Here is an 18932-nt window from a genome sequence, read left to right as displayed (position 1 = left end):
CTTTTAGGGGGTTCATAGAAGCTCATTGCAGGCTGCAAGTCTGTGCTGACACATGAGTCTGATATGAAGGATATTGGATTCATGCATTATTCCTTGGATTGATGGGTATGGAGGGTTATGGGTGAAGTTTTCCTTGGGCAAAGAAAATACGTAGTTGAGATCCTAAAGAGGTTTTACATGTTGGATTGTAAACCCATGACCACTATGATGTTGACTACGAAGTTGCATGGTGTCTTGGATTCAGATTTGTTAGATCCATTCTTGTATAGAGAGTTAATTGGATTTTTGATGGCAGTGAACACTTTGAGCCAGTAAATGGTTGATCGAGGCAGATCCACTGGATTGCTGCAAAACATGTGTTCCAACATCTAAAGGGCATGGTATATTTTGGTTTGAGATATGTAGGAAATGGCAAGTTGATTTTGCATGGATCTGTTCATTTTGATGAGGCAGGAGATGTAGGCGGCGGAAAGAGTATTTGAGATGTTTCAGTTTGGGTTTAAGAGTGATTTCCTGGTTCAGCAGGAAGCAGGCTTCAATAGCATTGAGTTCAGCTGAATCAGAGTATGTGGCAGCCAGCACTGCTAGTTGTGAAGCCTTCTGGCTTCAAAGGTGTTGTAGAGTTGACAGGCGAGATGTTGGAGCCTAGTATGATCTACTGTGACAATCAATGTTGTATCAAACTCAGAGAGTCCAGTATATAACGACCACTCCAAAGTCCAAACACGTTCACATCAGGTTCCCTTTTCTCAGGGACGGAGTTTGGAAGGGAACAGTTGCTCTAAAATATGTTTAGACATATTGGCAGATTGTAGATATCTTGACTAAGCCCTTGGGCAAAAGAAAGTTTGAGATGTTCAGAGAGCTACCTGGAGTAATCGAGATCATTTTTCTTGGTAAGAGGGAGTGTTAGAATATGTAACTTATAGTCTTCTACAGCAACAGCAGCACACACAACAGATCCGGGCACCTTTTACAGTGGCAGCAGATCTGCACAACATCATAATGAGGGTGCAGGAACAATTGTAGAAGACAGGTACAAGTCTAAATTTAGAGCATGAATGCATATATCTCTAAATTTAGGGCGCCAGCTTTAGATAGATAGATGGATAAGGTTATCTTTCAGTTCTAAATAAAATGCTGATTAGTCTTACTTATTGAGAAGTATGGAAGAACCTGTTATTGTTTTGAAACCAACGTTATGGACTAACTAGGTGAGTCCATCATCAGGGCTGTCAATTGCAAGTTTAAGAAGAGAGAGCGTGGATGCATGGAGCAATTAATAGTTGATAGTTGATGGTTTAATGATAAGAATTTGAATGTCGGCTATTTATTTGTTTAATTGCGAATATGGTTAAATTAAGTCTGTTTAATTAGTCTTACTTAGTCTAAATTTAGAGCATATGTATGCATATATCTGTAAATTTAGGGCTTGAGCTTTAGATAGATAGATAAGGTTATCTCCAAGTTCTAATTAAAGTGCCGATTATTCATATTTTTAGCTGGTAGATAGATTACAGTAAGGTTCTCTGTCAGTTCTATATAAAGCACTGAGTTCATTTTTATTTTTACCTGACTTTCTATTTTTGAATTTGTAAGCCTTAACAGTACGCCCTTATTTATAAGAGAAATGGCAGAGGTGCAGCTTCAGCAATTGAGTTATCTGTTAGCAGTTTAGGGTTCTTCCTGTAGCAGATTCAGAATTAATGAAAAGCAGTGAGCTTTTGACAGTCATCTACTAAGTTCAGTATATTGTTTTCTATAGTATGTGTTTATAGATTCTTGCATCTAGAGTTTAGAGCAGTTTTTATAGGCTTTTTGGTTTCTTTTGTGTTAGTTTCTCGTAGCCTCGTAGGAAATATATTACAGTGCAGAATCTGTTTTCCATGTGTTCGGAATTTAACACAAAGAAGCCCAGTGCTTCTAATATTCAAAGGCCACGTGGAAGAAACTGCTAATAGAATCTGGTTGCTCCAATGAACTTGAAAGGTGGTGTGTGCAGTGTTTTGAAACCCGGCCGGCTCGGAACCGACTCGGCCGAGTTGGTCCGAGTCGGCGAAAAAAATTTCAACTCGGTGGTTGAACCGGTTCGGCTGGCCGAGTCCATATCAACCCGGCCAGGTCAAGGAAAGCGGCCAGTGAACCCCCAAAAACGCAATTTTTTATTTTTTTATTTTTTTATGTTTTTTCTGTGTGGGGGACTCCAAATGGTTTTATTAATTGGTTTTTTGGTCTTTGGGGTCCATTCCACTCTCCTAGTATTGATATGATATTCAAATTTCACGGTAATGAAGATTAAAGAGAATGTCACTTTTACTTAAATTTTTAACATTACCATGAAATGACGCAGGATGTTTGAGAGTGGTTCCGGCCTCATTGGATTTCATATGGAGAAAGTAGAATTTTAGATTTCATTCAAAATCCAGTGGACTTACCAATTTTTCAGGATTTCAGGATTGGGGGATTGCAATGTTTCCATTGAATTTTGTCATGTATTAGGGTATGGAACTCGTATTTAATCAAAAGCACCAATCCCTTTATGTACTTTGATGTTAGTGACATTGGTTGTCGAACTCCTCCGGGATTCGCTCCCAAACCGGGAGCTTTTGAAAATGTCACTCCCGCTCCCGTTTTCGCTCTCGCTCCCCGCTTTTGCTCCCGCTCCCAAGTAACACCGAGCCAGATGATGTTGGCAATTCTAGCAGTAGCCAGTAGTACTGGTCATAGACTTTTGTTGTAGAGGCCATTTATAGCCTCCTTGGTTATGTATTTTTGTTTTGATCTCTATATCATCATCATGTATGTATCACAAATCAGCTAGCTTTGATACCATGTAGAACTTTTTCTACAAATCAGCTAGCTCTGATACCATGTAGAAATTTCCCACCTGTAGATCAACCTGGTAATGTAATGTACTAAAGCAAAACACTTGATCTACTTCTACAAACAATTTAGCGGAAGCTTAATCAACCATGAGAAACATCAATAAGAACACATATAATTGATAAGAAGGAATCATCACACATAACACAAGATATATCCAGGGGAAAGCACCAGCATAAAACCCCAACCATGTATTATCAATCAAGTGGAAATCCTCTTCACAATACAAAAAGAATCAACTCTCAAGCTATCCTGCTCTCTCTGTACTCTGATGATCTTCAATCAAAAGATGAAAATCATGGACTACCTAGGCCTCAATATATAGGCCACAAGTCCTCCAATCTCCTATAATAGATCCTTCTCCATGCAAGGAATACTTACTAGAAATATCCAAGCATCTGATAGTACACTGTCCCACATCTGATCTCAACTGGGTCTTTGACAGAACTGACATGCAACAATTATCCATGAGTGAATTCTCAGTTATCTAAAATAATAGTTGTCACATGTATGCAAGCATTAACAAACTATATTTTATTATTTTAACAACTTGTTAAAAATTAAAATAATCTAACTGGACTTGACTAGTTAGAACTAAGTCAACTGATTCTTTCATTATAAAACTGAACCTTATCTCCTTTAATCAAGGGATAAATTCCTAAATCAAGGGAAAATAATTGCATGATCTCACAAAGATTTCAAGTTTAATTTTTCATAATCAATTAACTCATGGAGATTAATTAATTAATATTTTAAACTGTTGTTAAGACCAAAATTAATTTTACTTCCTATAGATAGACTAGGGATTGCTATAAACAGGAAGGGACCCAGAAATGCTATTTTTAGAACTTTATATTTTTAGCAGTTTCACCTCTCACCCAATGTGGCCAATGACCTGATTGGCCAAGCTGCTATTTTTAGACATGCTATTTTTAGCAGGTCTATTTTTAGCACATTCTAAATTTAGCATTTATTGTTGCACATTTTTCAACACTCCCTCTTAACAAGAAAGGCTTTCTCTCGAACCTGATCCTGTAACTTTGGAATGTTCTACATGCATGATGCAACACATCTACCCAGTCCATTTGCTCCAACAACACTTGGAACAAAAACACTCCCAACTGACCACTCTATTGGGCTAGGAACATACTCTGATGCTGAAGCTCTACCTGCTGCTGACAAGTGCTCCCTCTTTGACATCTGCGCTACTGCAACATCTCCATGCATTTCGCACCATTGCACACCTCTTTGTGCCACCTAGCACTGTGCAAAACACTTGTGCCTCTCGCATTGCTACAGCCTGCTAGCTATGTGCTGTCCTGGGATTCCCTACACTGTAGCTCTCACTACCACTCCATCCGCATCTGTCTCTACCCAATCAATCAGTTCCTGCTCCTTCACATCGGGGCTCCCGTAGCAAGGTCTCATTCAAGAGGTTGGGTACCTCAAGGATCCCGCCCCTCCTCCTTGGGATGATTAATCCACATCACCCCACCTCCTACCTGGAGGTATGGTTGCATGCGATTCCTTTGCCCACCTGGCTCAAAGTTTCCCCCTACTAGAGGTCTATGCATGAGTAGATGTCTCTACTCGATCTCCACTTAGCTTTCCCTGTTGTGGTTGCTCCACAACCTCTTAAAGCTGCTGCACCAATCGTGGCTCCTCCACAATCGTCTGAGACTTCTTCTGGCTCTGCATGTTGAGAGGTAATATACCCTCCCTCTCAACCACCAAGTCTCCATCAGTTGCCTTGCTGCTCAAGGCTTTGCATGCGTCTTGAACCTCAAGAGCATACAGGTTCTTGACCTGTGAACCAATCTGCTTCCCCTATCTAGTGATGATGTGTCTAAGGAAAACCTTTCCCTTACTGAAGACTACATCATAGCCTCTGTCTTCTAGCATCGCGATCGACACCAAGTTTCTCTTCAGTCCTGGTACATACTTGACATCGGTCAAGGTAAGGCGAGATCCATGCTCCCTCTGAAAAATAACTGTGCCTACACTTGAGACACTATACTTCTCATCATTACCAATCACTATGAGTATCTGGAGATATTTCTCCTCTAAAGTACTGAACAAACTCTAATTGTCGGTCATGTGGAAAGAAGCTCCACTGTCAAGCAACCAACCACTTCCCACCATGGATGAAACCATGCATGTTAAGAGTGCGAAATCCAACTCAAACTTTGAAGCAAGTGCCTCACCTTCAGATCCTTCCCCGGATCCCTTCTTGGATTTCCTTTGTGGACAATTTGCAGCATAATGGCCCACCTCATGACAACAAAAGCATTGCACTTTCGATTTGTCAACCTTCTTCCCATCATTGGAAGAACTGTATTCGGAAAGAGAAACCTTCTCCTTCCCCTTCTTCGCCTTACTCGCTAAGGCACAGTTCTCCTCATCATGCATAGATGAAGAACTGTCTCTGGTGCTCCGTCTGATCTCCTCCTGCATCAAATCCAACCATAGTCGTTCCCAATCTGGTAGTTTCTCCCTTCCATTCACCGAGTCCTGGTAGCTATGCCAGCTCTTAGGAAGGCCAAGGAGTGCTAGACTCACCATATCCTCATCCGATGTCACGACCCCTACACTTGCAAGCTCATCCCTGCATGTGATGAGCTTGGTTAGATACATAGAGATCATCTCATCCCTTTCACACTTGATCTTTCGAAGTTTGTCCTTCAGTGCTAGCTTCCTCTGATCACTGCTATTCTGATATAAATCTTTCAATGTTTTCCACATTGCATGCGAAGTCTCCTTCCCATGGAGGCTCGAGACAATGTGATCTCGCACTCCCTCCAAGAGAATTCTCTTAGCTCTAGCCACACACTTCCTCCATTCCACCTGCTCAGTCTTGTCAATAGGCTTAGGAATTTCTTGATCAATGAAATCCTTAAGGCCATTATCTTCCAAAACTGCTTCCATGTGATCCTTCCAAGCTATATAGTTTGAGCTGCCATCAAGGGCATATTCAAGCCTCAAACCATAGAACGCCATCGATGAAATAGATGTGATAAGAATTCGAGATCTATATCCCGAATAATAAACTTTGAATTTCTCCTGCTAGTATACTGTTCTTGCTTGATCACCTATGCTCTGATACTATGTAGAATTTTGTAGACTTTTTCTACAAATCAGCTAGCTTTGATACCATGTAGAACTTTTTTTACAAATCAGCTAGTTCTGATACCATGTAGAAATTTCCCACTTGTAGATCAACCTGGTAATGCAATGTACTAAAGCAAAACACTTGATCTACTTCTACAAACACTTTAGCGGAAGCTTAATCAACCATGAACAACATCAATAAGAACACATATAACTGATAAGAAGGAATCATCACACATAACACAAGATATATCCAAGGGAAAGCACCAGCATAAAACCCCAACCATGTATTATCAATCAAATGGAAATACTCTTCACAATACAAAAAGAATCAGCTCTCAAGCTATCCTGCTCTCTCTGTACTTTGATGATCTTCAATCAGAAGATGAAAATCATGGACTACCTAGGCCTCAATATATAGGCCACAAGTCCTCCAATATCCTATAATAGATCCTTCTCCATGCAAGTAATACTTACTAGAAATATCCAAGATTCTAATAGTACACTGTCCCACATCTGATCTCAACTGGGTCTCTGACAGAATTGACATGAAACAATTATCCATGAGTGAATTCTTAGTTATCTAAAATAATAGTTGTCACATGCATGCAAGCATTAACAAACTATATTTTATTATTTTAACAACTTGTTAAAATAATCTAACTGGACTTGACTAGTTAGAACCTAAGTCACCTGACACGGGGATTCGGGACACGTAGGATTCGGGATTCGTGGTGTCGGATTCGGGACACGCTGACCCCCGGAACAGGACACGTTATATATTATTTTATTAAAAATATATATATATATATATATATATATTTAAATATATATATATATATATTAAAAAATAGTTATTAGCATATTTCTTACACAAATTTTAATTAATGATACAAATTTATTGATTTCAAACATAGATCTTCATCTATAGCTATTAGCATTCATAGTACATACAAAATTCAAATAAATGTCAGTGGTACTGGTCACATAAATGATAAATCTATTAAAAATTTAAATCATGATTCATAATTCATAACTGAAAGACAACTTACAACTACAAGATAGTAAGATAAACACACTGACAACTGTAGTTTTCTCATTAAGTCATCAAATCAAAATCTGTTACATAGGTAGTGTTGGTGCAATGCCAATGGCAAATAGAAATAGAAAATATAAAACAACTATAGGTATACAAGCCTCAAGGCATCAATCAACATCAGAATCAGCATCACTGTCCCCATCATCATGGTCCCCACTGCTCTCCTCTGCATCCTCCTCCTCCCCTGTATCCATAGTCGCCTCTGCATCTGCTGGTATGGAGGTTGACCCCTCTAAGTCATCAAAACTAATAGGGTCTAGCACTGGATCACCGAGATCCATGTTGGTCAATGCCAACTCAACAGTGGTGTCCAGACCCATATCATCAGGAAAGACATCCCACATCTTTGTCTTTCCCCTCAACCACTCTTCCCTCTGCCTGTAAATAAGACGAAGGTTGGTGTGCACATACACCATTGTCTCTGCCCTGGACTGCTCAAGCCTGCTCTTCTTCACAGTATGCAAATTCCCATATGTGCTCCAGTTCCTCTCGCAACAAGAGGATGAAGTCACCTGAGAGAGGAGCCTCATGGCTAACTGCTGAAGAGGAGGGCTTGTTGCCCCATGATTTGCCCACCAAGAGTAGGGCTTCTTAAGCCCCCTGTCTCTAATCACATCATAACCTCCAAATCGACCAGTGCCAGTGGAAAACTCTGCAAAGGCATCCTCCACCTCAGCAAGCAATGCACTATCCTGATAAATCCGCTTCAATGCCTCTTTCCTCCCCTGTGAGATTTCACCATCCATGTGAGGAGGGAATCTGCGGGAAGGTCCACCATTCAGCCACTCATGGCTGTAGTATTTGTGGTTCAATGAGTGAGCCAAACAATGTAAAGGTGTACAATTCTTGTCCCATCTGCGGACAAGAATATCATGTATGGTATCGCAGAAGGCCTCTGGTGATGTCTCATACTGGGGGCACTCATTCTGTAGAATAATGCTCCTCACAGACTCAATCATGGAATCCCATCCCTCATAAACCTCTCCTAGGATGGGTTTGTCTGTATCTGCAACTCGAAGCAAAGAGATGATAGGGTCCATGATCCGAATAATTAGATCTACCCTCTCCCACCAAGCATCATCTAGTACCGTGTCCTTCACTCTTTTAGAGGCTGCCTGATCTGTCTTTCTCCAAAAAGACCAAAACTCAGAAATAACCATGGACCCAAGAGCAGTCTTGACCTCCCTCAACCTCTTCAACATCATGAATGAAGATGCAAACCGTGTATTAGCAATCTTCAACAATGATAGATTGCTGTACTCCTTGTAGATAGTGAGGGCATTTGTATGATTTTGCACAAAGTTACGGATATGTCTTGCATCCTCAATAATGCTTCCAATCCAAAGCACATCAGAAGCAATGGATTTCAGTGCTAAGTTCAATGAATGGACAATGCAAGGTGTCCAAAACACTTGTGGATATTTAGCTTCCACAATCATGCCAGCCGCCTTGCAAACATGTGCATTATCTGTAATGATTTGCACACAAGAATCAACACCTACCTCTTCAACAACTCTAATAAATAACTCACCCATAAATTGTGCATCCTTGTATTCGCCAAGTGTATCCACTGCTTTCAGGAAAACTGGACCATTCAAGGAAGACACCATGAAGTTGATGATTGGGTGTCGTGCTGGATCTGTCCATCCATCAGAAACAATGCTAACCCTAGATGTTGGCCATGATGCCATAATAGGCTCGAGCATTTTTTGCACCTCTTTTTTTGCCTTCGTCAACAATGTGGTTCTCAGCTTCTCTGACCCAGGAGGCACATACCCTGCTGGAGCCCCTTGAGTTAGAGCTCGGCACATCTCAACAAATAAAGGTGAACGTGCAACATTAAATGATATGAAGTTTTGATAGAAGAAGAAGGCAATGGTGAGATCAAGCTCTTCCCGTCTCTCTTTTTGGAAAATCCTGTCCATTGGACCAAGTGATCTTCTTTTTAATGCTTGTCCCCCAGTAGAAGTAGAACTCTCAAATGGAAATTTGGTGGTGGCTTTCCTCAAAAATGGAAGGGGGTCTTCATTCTTGCCCTTGGGTGCTTTTGATTTTGAAGCCAGTGCCACATGTTCCATACCAACATTGGCCTCCTTTTCCAATTCTTTTCTCTTTTGTGAAGTAATAACTTTACAAGATCCAATCCCACAACTAGGTATAGCCAACAAATGTGATTTCACACGGTAATATGTGCTTTTGAAAGAAATGTTACAAAAGTTGCATTTCCATTGCACATTGCCTCCTCCCTTTCCCTTGTTGTTTGGCCCATCCTCTCTTTTGACATATTTCCACAATGGATATTTTTCATTGTCTTTAAGTCCTCTTCCCTCAACATTACTTGCAGCAGACTCTGATGATATTGGGGGAGGAAGAGCATCTCTACCCATGACATTCTTGCCCTTCCTTGCTGCCTTTGATTGAGCCATGTTACCTCAACCTGTAAAAAAAATGAACAAACTGCTGTAAAAATTTAAATGAACAAACTGCTGTAAAAATGAACAAACTGCTGTATTACGAAACTATTTACCTAAATTTATATACATATATATAACTTGTTATATTTGAGTGGACTGGGATTTGACTGAGTTATGGGCATGCTTAGCTTAGTTCATTGATGACAGCCTACAGCCACAGGTTATTTACTTATCTATATATGGACTAATACGTTCTTTTCCTAATGTGCAGACATAATACTCATCACTACCTACAATTTTTTGAAGCTGTAAGACATGCCATTAATGTAAACAACTTCAATATGTTCAGTTCATGGTTTTTCAAACAGTGCGGCAGCACCTTATGACTATACTTCTTCATGATTAGGAGTTGTGCAAGGCTTGACCTTGGAATCACTATTGTATTGAAATTTAAACTGTTTAAATTTGTTCATGGTGGGCACCGTTGTAGAAGTTTTTGATCCAAGGAGCAATTGTGGGCTTCTTTTATACAAGAAAACGTTCAATCTGAGGTGGGAACGGGATCATTTTTAAAGGCATATTGCATCTTCCCAAACGATTAACAGGATCCCTATGTTGTTAAGCATACAAGTCACTGAGTCAGACATAAGTGCATTTCATTGTTAATTAGACTCACAGAACATCCGCTCAAACAGTCATAAAAATGTTTGCGGTCCGCTCCTCGCTGCAACAAAGCATTATAATTTATGACTGTTTACAACCACACGGGTTTACAACCACACGGGTTTTTGATTTTTGGCATTTGCAAATCGTATCAACTGGAAGTTTGGATATGAATGAAGGGTCTAAATGTTGAACACAGATTTTTTATTTACAAAATGATTACAAATAGAAACTTATGCTATCTTTTCAACCGGTGATTTTAACGATGCCTGTGTGCCGTGCGGCTGTGCCTACTTACCTGAAGTTTAACGATGCCTGACGTTGGGTGGACTGGACGTTGGGCGGTCCGCTCCTCGCAGCAACAAAGAATGAGTGAATGAGCTGAGAGGGACGCCCCTTTTTAACGTTGCAGGTGTTCCGAACCCTCAAAACGAATCGCAAACCCTCAAAACGAATCGCAAAACCAGGACTCGCTATTCGGAATCGAGACACGATTTGGAAATTCGGGCACGTCACTGGACACGACGTGCCACAATAGGACACGACGTGCCCTGCAATCCTGACACGAATCGGCATAGAATTGTGTCCGAGTCGACCGATTCGCGATTCACCTATGGTTTTGAACGAATCCGGTTTCCTAGGTTAGAACTAAGTCAACTGATTCTCTCATTATAGAACTGAACCTTATCTCCTTTAATCAAGGGATAAATTCCTAAATCAAGGGAAAATAACTGCATGATCTCACATAGACTTCAAGTTTAATCTTTCATAATTAATTAACTCATAGAGATTAATTAATTAATATTTTAAACTGCTGTTAAGACCAAAATTAATTTTACTTCCTATAGATAGACTAGGGACTCCTATAAATAGGAAGGGACTCAGAAATGCTATTTTTAGAACTTTCTATTTTTAGCAGTTTCACCTCTTACCCAATGTGGCCAATGATCGCACTGGCCAAACTACTATTTTTAGACATGCTATTTTTAGCACATTCTAAATTTAGCATTTCTTGTTGCACATTTTTCAACACTACTTTGATCATATGTTGTCTTCTATCTATATTCTAATGCTGTGTGTTTGGAAACACGAATGAAAATCTTTGAAATTGTGTTTTTATAAAAATAAATATTTAATGTATTTTTTACAACTACTGAGTCATTGAAATCGAGCCGGTCGAGTCGATACCGAGTCGGAGTCGACCCTCGGCCGAGTTGGAGTCGACCCTCTTCCGAGTCGGAGTTTTAAAACATTGGGTGTGCGGGATGGGAGCGAGCCTGAATTTCAGACCACCTAGAGCTAATTTCTCTGCTATTTTTGTGGTGTATGCCTTGTGTCCTGGGACGATGGCTCCTCATTTGATCTCAAGGAAGTCAGTTGACCACCCAAGGAGGGGGTTGAGAGGAAACGTGAGGTCTCCCACACATCTAGAGTCTGAAATATCAAGAAGCTATGCCTGCTGTATGTTGCCCTAATTTTGTGCGTGATGGGACGGAGCCTGAATTTTGGACCACCTAGAGCTAATTTTCTTGCTAAATTTTGTGGTGCATGCCCTGTTTATTGGAATGATGGCTCCTCCTGGGGCCTCAAGGTAGTCAGTTGACCACCCAAGAAAGTGGGTTGAGAGGAAATGTGAGGTCTCCCACAGATCTGGAATCTAATGTATCATGAATTTATGCCTGCTGCTTGTTGCTGTAATCAAAAGGAAGTAACAGGTGATCCTCCATGGCTATTTATTGCATAAATGATGGTCTGCCTCCATAACACAATGTGGCGTGATATCACTGCCAACTAAATGATTTTTATGGGTTGTTTTCTTTGCAACCATGGAAGTCTATTTTGAGTGGCAGTAATTTTGAAACAATTTACTATTTAATGGCATGAAATAGAGCTGTTGAAATAGGTGCCCTCCACTGTAAATGCACAAAATGTCTGCATTCTGCTGATCATCCACTTGCAGGTATTCTACCAATTAAATTTTACAGTTTTCTGTTGATTTTATTTAGTGTTACATGCCCCAACATTTCCCCAGGGTAGGGGGCATGCCCCAACATTTCCTATGCTATGAGGGTGGGGTGTTACCTAGGGAAATGTTTCCCTACATCCCCCTTTTCGGAAAATTTTGGGAAATATATGGGGAAATGTTTCCGCAGTGTGGGGCACACGTTTCTCCAGAAGTGGGGGTGGCTGGGTGTCCCTCAACCCCCAAAAGGAGCATGCCCCCCACTTTCCCCCAATTTTTGTTCAACAACGCCTTAAGACAGAACAGAGATAGTGGATAGAGCTCTGAGGATATTGTGACCTTTGTAATTAATGACAATTTTAACATTTTTAAAGTAAAAGTTGACATTCTCGTTTATCTTAACTTTTTCTCTTTTCTCTTTTATCAACTTTTACTCTAATTTTAAACATTATCATTAATTGTTTCAGGATGTTTGATAGTGGAACCTCATCAGACTTCATATGGAGAAAGAGGAATTTCATATCCCAATCAAAATTCAGCAGACCTAATTGTTATTGTTGGGATTTTATCGTTATTATTTTTAATTTTATATTTCAGAGATGTGGACTCCTATGACAGGGACCCTGATGTCCCCATCTCCCCTGAATTTCCCTAGACTTGGCCGGTGCTCCCACCTGTTCTTCATTTGCGTCCCCCTGCTTTCATGCTCCCCCATCCTGGATACTTGGTGGAACACGATTTAATTCTTGTCCATTTATTGTCATAACTGTCAACAGTGGCAATGGCTTGTGGCAGCCATAACTAATTGTGGTGCTTCCTATTGACTTCAGTACTACTGGTGTTTGGTTTCAAGACAACCTTTTCTGGTCATTATGAGGCCTTTATTACTGATTCTATTGGTGTGATGGTAGTAAGTGGCTTGCTGACTGGCAACATATTGAGGTTTGCTCCAAAGGATGGACTGATCGCCTCTGATTACCGTACAAGTATAACAACTTGAGCTATTAACCTTTTGGAGCCACTTTTGAACAGCTGTCCTGTTCCGAGTACTCATGCTGCTGACAATGCATTACTGTCTGCAGACTGCAGATGTGTACTGGGCTTCTTAAGCAATGGCCACATGCTGTGCCATGTCATTACCAGGAGTGAAAAAGGTGGCCAGATGAAAAACAGGTGGACAAGTGGGTCGACAGTTTTCTAAAACCAGTGGTGTTGGTTGACAAGTTTTGGACGATGAAACTTTATTATTATAAAACCCAATGCGATCAATAAACACATATGAGTAATGAGTAATGAATCATGATAAATGCCTTCAATGATTCAGTGTTACCGATAACGATTTGGTGGCTCATCCTTCTGAATGTTTGTATCCAACGAATATAAGTCTTGGCTCTTGAGTTATGACCCCTGGGCAAGACTGCTACTTTGGTTCATCAATAATACTCAATTTCTGGTCAGTCTTTCTCAAATCTAGGCAATATATCCAAAGGAATGAATGCAAGTTCGTGGGGGCAGCCACCCGTAGGAGCTTCAACAATGTTTTGGGATAAGTGAAGACTGCCAATTAATCACAATTAGTATTAGTGATTCGAGTTTCTTTTGTTTCCCTTTTTTACTTTAAATATTAAAAAAATGAATTTCAATCCAAATTTGGGATAAAACTTAAAGGCTAAAAACAGTGAACCCCACAAGGTATGAACCGTTTATACCTTCTCAAAGATTATATTGTTTAATCACTCGTACTTACTAGGGGCAGCTTTGTATTGCTTTGAAATGTTTTTTCTTTGTCAGTTTAATGCACATTGATTCTTGTTCCTTTCTCTATGATATCAGTGTTTCTCTTGTTTTGTTTCTATCGTATTTACCATTTATCTTACATGAAAATTTGGCTTTAAATTTAATTTTTTTCTTTCATCATGCTTCATATGTGTTTTGCCTTAGTTTCAACATGTTCTAAGATGTCTATCTATGTTGGTCAAAGGCATTCTGCCTCATTATCTCTCTTAGCATTCTTACCTGCTGAATTTTGAATGGACTGTCTTTGATTGTTCAGTGCTAGATTGGATCGCTCTGTCTGTCTTTTCCTATATGTTTATTCTATGGAATCTCTGGAGCTCGTTGAAAAGGCATTCTCAGTACATATTTTACCATATGCAGTTTGATATATTTGCAGTTGTATGTTTATCCCCAAAAAATGATCCTTTTCCATGAAGTATTCTCTGTTTGGTTGCTCAGTATATGGTGTACCTGTCTTGGAGTTTTATTTTGGTCTGGGCTGTGTGCAATTATATTCAACTGTTCATATATGAATAATTCTTGGAGTTCAAATTGATATAGGGTATGCATTTTTACAGCAAATGGTTAACTGAAATTTCAATGTCTCTGTTCTTTTTGATCTTGTGATCCATGTTATATTTTTGCCAGATAGGCAGTGAGCATACTTGGGACATGATATGTTTCATTTTAATGAAAAGATAATTTCAATTTCAGGCCAAGTGGTTGATCAAGAAATTCAAACTCAAATGGCCATTTTCAAGAGTGGTCTGAAGGTATCCAGGAATAGCGGCCACTCTCAAACCCAGTCAAGTTCATCCACTGATGATGAGCATCGAATCCCTCCATATCAAGAGGATTCTGGGGCAGAATCTGACACTACAGATGATTCAGATATTACAGAAGTTGGAGCTGAGTTATGTATGGTTGGAGATCAGACATGTTCAGTTCCTTATGAACTCTTTGACTTACCAGACTTGAAGCAGATTTTGTCTTTGGAAACATGGAATTCTTGTTTGACAGAGGAGGATAGATACAATCTTACAGCATACCTTCCTGACATGGACCAGCAAACATTCCACCTAACTCTTAAGCAACTGCTTGGAGGAGAAACATTGAATTTTTTCAGTCCTCTGGCTGAGCTGTTTGATAGACTGAAAGGTGGGTTATGCCCCCCTAAAGTATCTCGTTACATGGAAGGATCTCTGTATTTGCAGAGGAAGTTGCATTATCATTCATTGAAAAATTATCACAATAATATGGTGAATAACTTAATGGAGATGCATAAGATCTGGAAAAGTTGTCCTCCAAGGGCAGGTGTTGAAGAACGGCTTAGAATTTGGTACTCCGGTAAAAATCAGAAGAAATTTTTACAAGCTGAACCTCAGGATCTCCTTCTGTATTCGAAGCATCAATTGGAATCCTCAAGAATGGCTAAGGGTCGGAGACCACCCTCACAGCCAAGCAAAAAGGCTACACCCTTTAAAAGTCAAGGTGTGGCTGATATTGTCTACCCTCTTTATCCAGAAAAGAATCTAACTACTGCAAAAGTTGACGGTAAAGGTGTTCTGAAGTTAAAGGCACCCACTAAGGGTCCTTTTCCATCTGAAATCAGCACTGGAAAGCTGGAATCCAAGGAAATCTTGAAAATAGAAAAGCGAACTCCCAAGGGAGTTTTGAAACAGTTTCCCAAGGGTGTTCCAAGGCATGAACAATCCCAATTGAAGCAAGAAAATAATCCTTTGAGGGAAATTCAAGGATATGAAACAAAACCTAGATTGCCCCTTTATCCTCAAGCTATGAGTGGATGGGAAGGGGACAGCTTTATTGGAGAAGCTCCTCTTGGCCTACCTAAAAGCAAAGACGGGAGGAAAAAACACATTTCTGAAACACTAGACAGTGCAAGAGTGCAACAAGGATTTGAATACCCCTACAGTAATGCCCCAGATAAAATTATTTCAGTATATGACAAGAAGATGAAAAAAGCGAAGGGCCAACCAGCGCTTAACAACATGGGAGTGCACATGCATTCATGGCTTGGTCAAGATGGTCGAAATTTTGAGGAGGATGAGAATCTTGTAGGAGAAAAGAGGTATCTAAAAGATTTGACCACTAGTCGGAGATTTGCACAAGACGGGGGCATGTTTTCTGAAGATGCTTCATACACACAGCAACAATGGAGGCACTTTGATAAACAAAACAGAGACTATCAAAGGAGCTCAATTGAGCATTACACAGATGGAGGAGATTGGCAGGTTCAAAATTTTCATCAACCTTTGTCATATGACAGACAAATAAATCACAACAGAGAGCTGGATCTGGAAGGGTTAGGAAAAGTTCGTGGAGAGCAAAATAATATTCAGAAAAATTTTGAACGATCTAAAAAGAAGCGCAAAGAGGTGAAGCAATCATTAGAAGATTCATTCAGACACCGCAGTGAGCAAAGGACCATCACTGAAGAGCATGGGGAAAAGGAGGACTTTCTAGAAGAGCGGTTAAATTTCGGGAACAGAAGACATCCACTAGATGCTAGTGGGTTCTCAGATGATACAAAGTGGTCTGATCAAGGGAAATTTTTGAATGGACAAAAACGATGGAAGCAGAATCAAATTGCTGATGCTGCTCTTGATATAGAGAGAAGTTATGAAGAACCAATGGCTTTCGAAAGCTTCCAAAACACAAAAAGGAATAAAAAGAAGAAGGACCATGAAAAAAATGAAGCAGCGGAGTTTTTCCCACCTCAGCCAACAAGATCTGAATATGATACCAAAGTGCTTGATGGATCTGATAAACAGAAGACAATGAAGATTAAGATTAAGAAACTATCTGCCAAGGTTCCGGATGGGTTGACAGAGTTAAATGGACCTCAAGATTTTACCCAGTCTAGTTAGCACTGCAGATGACAAGATTGTTTGAAATAAGAGTTGAGAATTTACAGGATGCGAAGAAGTGTTGTCTGCCCAGCCTTCTCCTACGAATGCTGCCCTGACAAATCAGGACTTGCTAGGTTTTATCAGGGTGCTGGTAGAAAAAAAGACTTTTTGGGCACTTGTCTACATAACGCAGTTTATTTTGATGTGTACAGATTACCGGAAACTGAATATTGGGGTTACTTGAAACCAGGAACACATGGAAAGTAATAAATCCACCGGCATTTGTTTTCCATAAAGAAGGAAAATATGACCACAGGGCAAAACTTGCTGTATTTGGTTTAGATCACAGCACTCTTGTTCCGACTCTGATGATTGGAATGGGGGCATGCCATCTATTTTGCAGATTCTTTGAGCAAATCCAGTGGACCGTTGGTTATCCACAAGGGTTTGGAGAAAAACATTGGAGTAGGAATTGACAGAATTATGAATATCTTGTGGATATGTTCTTCTGTCTATTAATGTGTCTTTAATCTTTTTCAAGACTCTATTCACAAATGATAGAAGACGCCATTTTTCTCCAGCTTCACTTGTCGATGTAATTGCTTTTGGTGTGATATCATGAAAGAGACATAGCATACTTATCTTCTAAGTTCAAGCAGTCAAATCTAACTTCATTGAATGTGCCTAATTGATTGAATGTATTCTATTGAGACCTTGTTCGAGTTGTCGGTTCTTGGTTGGTGAATGTTTTATTTTTGTTTAGGGCGATTTGGGTTCTTTGCTGTTGCTCTGAACAACCTAAAACCATCTTCCCTAAGGGGTCTGCTAACTTTTATGCCTGAACTTTCTCCTAAGGAGAGTACAGAAGTTTCTTCTCATTTTCTGGGCAACATTTGTGATTTTAGGGATGCCCTTATTCTGAGGTGAGAAACACAGACCTATCCTCTGATATATTTTTGAAGTCTTCCTTTTAAAAAGCAGACCCTTTATTCTCTCTGATTCGTGTCATTGAGATACTTCGTCATTCCCGTGCCAAAGACACACACACACATAAAATTAGGGCCACACATTCCGATTCTTGGTGTACAAAAGAAGGGCAGAAGTTGCCTCTTTCTAAGCTGCCCATATTCCAATTGACCATATTTAGGTTGGTTCAGGCTCTGTATTCGCCAACTCCTTGCCACTTTTCATTAGCTGGATTAGGGTTATTGCAGAGGATGTTTTGTTCCCGCCTCACCTTCCAAATGGCCTTTATTTGTAGTGCAGTAGACTTCTTCAGTTTGAGGAATTTATAATTTTTGAACTAATGTCAAATAAGCGGCATACTAATAGTAACTGCTGCTGTAATTAAAAACTTTAAGTGTGGAAAAAATTGTTATCATACTACGCTACGCTCGGCTAAACAATTGTATTTTCATTTTCAGATTTTGGTAGATATATTTGGGTAGTCTGGGTATGGATTTATTCAGTTTAAAAACGTCACGCATTCAAAAAAAGTTTTCGATTTATTATGCATTGCAAAATTTCAATGTTGGAAATAAATTAATCAGGTGAGGAAGCCATGGCGGTGCATAGCCATTTTTTTGGAATTCAGGTATAAAAGTCCGGTGTACTTTGGTCTAATGATTAGGCATTACCAAGCCAATGATTCAGGTTTAAAGTTTGGGAGGAATAAGTTGGCTGAGTTTGATAGTGTTTATATTGAAAAATACATTAATGTGTAATGAACAATGATTTAAAGATGATGGTTTTTTTTTCAATGGATATAATTGAAGTGAAGTTTTGTTTTTTCAAAGTTACGGAAGTTTGGGAAAAATCGGTAATACTTCCTAATATTTGGATATATCAGGTCCATTAACAAGAGGATTTGAAGTTATTATATATGAGTTCAATATATACTTAATTACGCTGATAAATATATACTTAATTATACTTAATTACGTTGATAAGTGTGTTAAGTAGGTTTATTTTGGAATTTTCAGAATTTTTAATTTAATTATTAATAATTACTAGGTGGGATGTTAAAGATTTAACTTCCACAGAATATTTTAAAGTATTATTAATAGTATTCCTATTCTAAGTAGTATTCATAAAATTGAGATTTATCTTCAAAATAGTTACGGCATAAAAATTGAGATTTATTTTCAAAATAGTTA

General features: G+C 39.4%; 1 protein-coding gene across 1 annotated transcript in view; it reads left to right on the top strand.

Annotated features, from left to right (window-relative positions):
* Positions 1-17356, top strand: part of LOC149173705 (uncharacterized) — a 39151-nt gene extending 21795 nt beyond the window's left edge. Inside the window, exon 2 of the mRNA XM_089424708.1 lies at positions 14621-17356. Coding sequence (XP_089280834.1) covers positions 14653-16794 — 2142 coding nt within the window. The 5' untranslated portion in view covers positions 14621-14652 and the 3' untranslated portion in view covers positions 16795-17356. The remainder of the gene's footprint in view (positions 1-14620) is intronic.
* The last annotated feature ends 1576 nt before the right edge of the window (positions 17357-18932 follow it).

The sequence above is a fragment of the Pinus tabuliformis genome, chromosome 4_2 (assembly GCF_031772625.1).
Source record: "Pinus tabuliformis cultivar Carrire ecotype Pingquan chromosome 4_2, CPIR1, whole genome shotgun sequence".
Lineage (NCBI taxonomy): Eukaryota > Viridiplantae > Streptophyta > Pinopsida > Pinales > Pinaceae > Pinus > Pinus tabuliformis.
The sequence above is the reverse complement of the archived record's forward strand: the minus strand, read 5'-3'. Positions and strand labels throughout refer to the sequence as shown.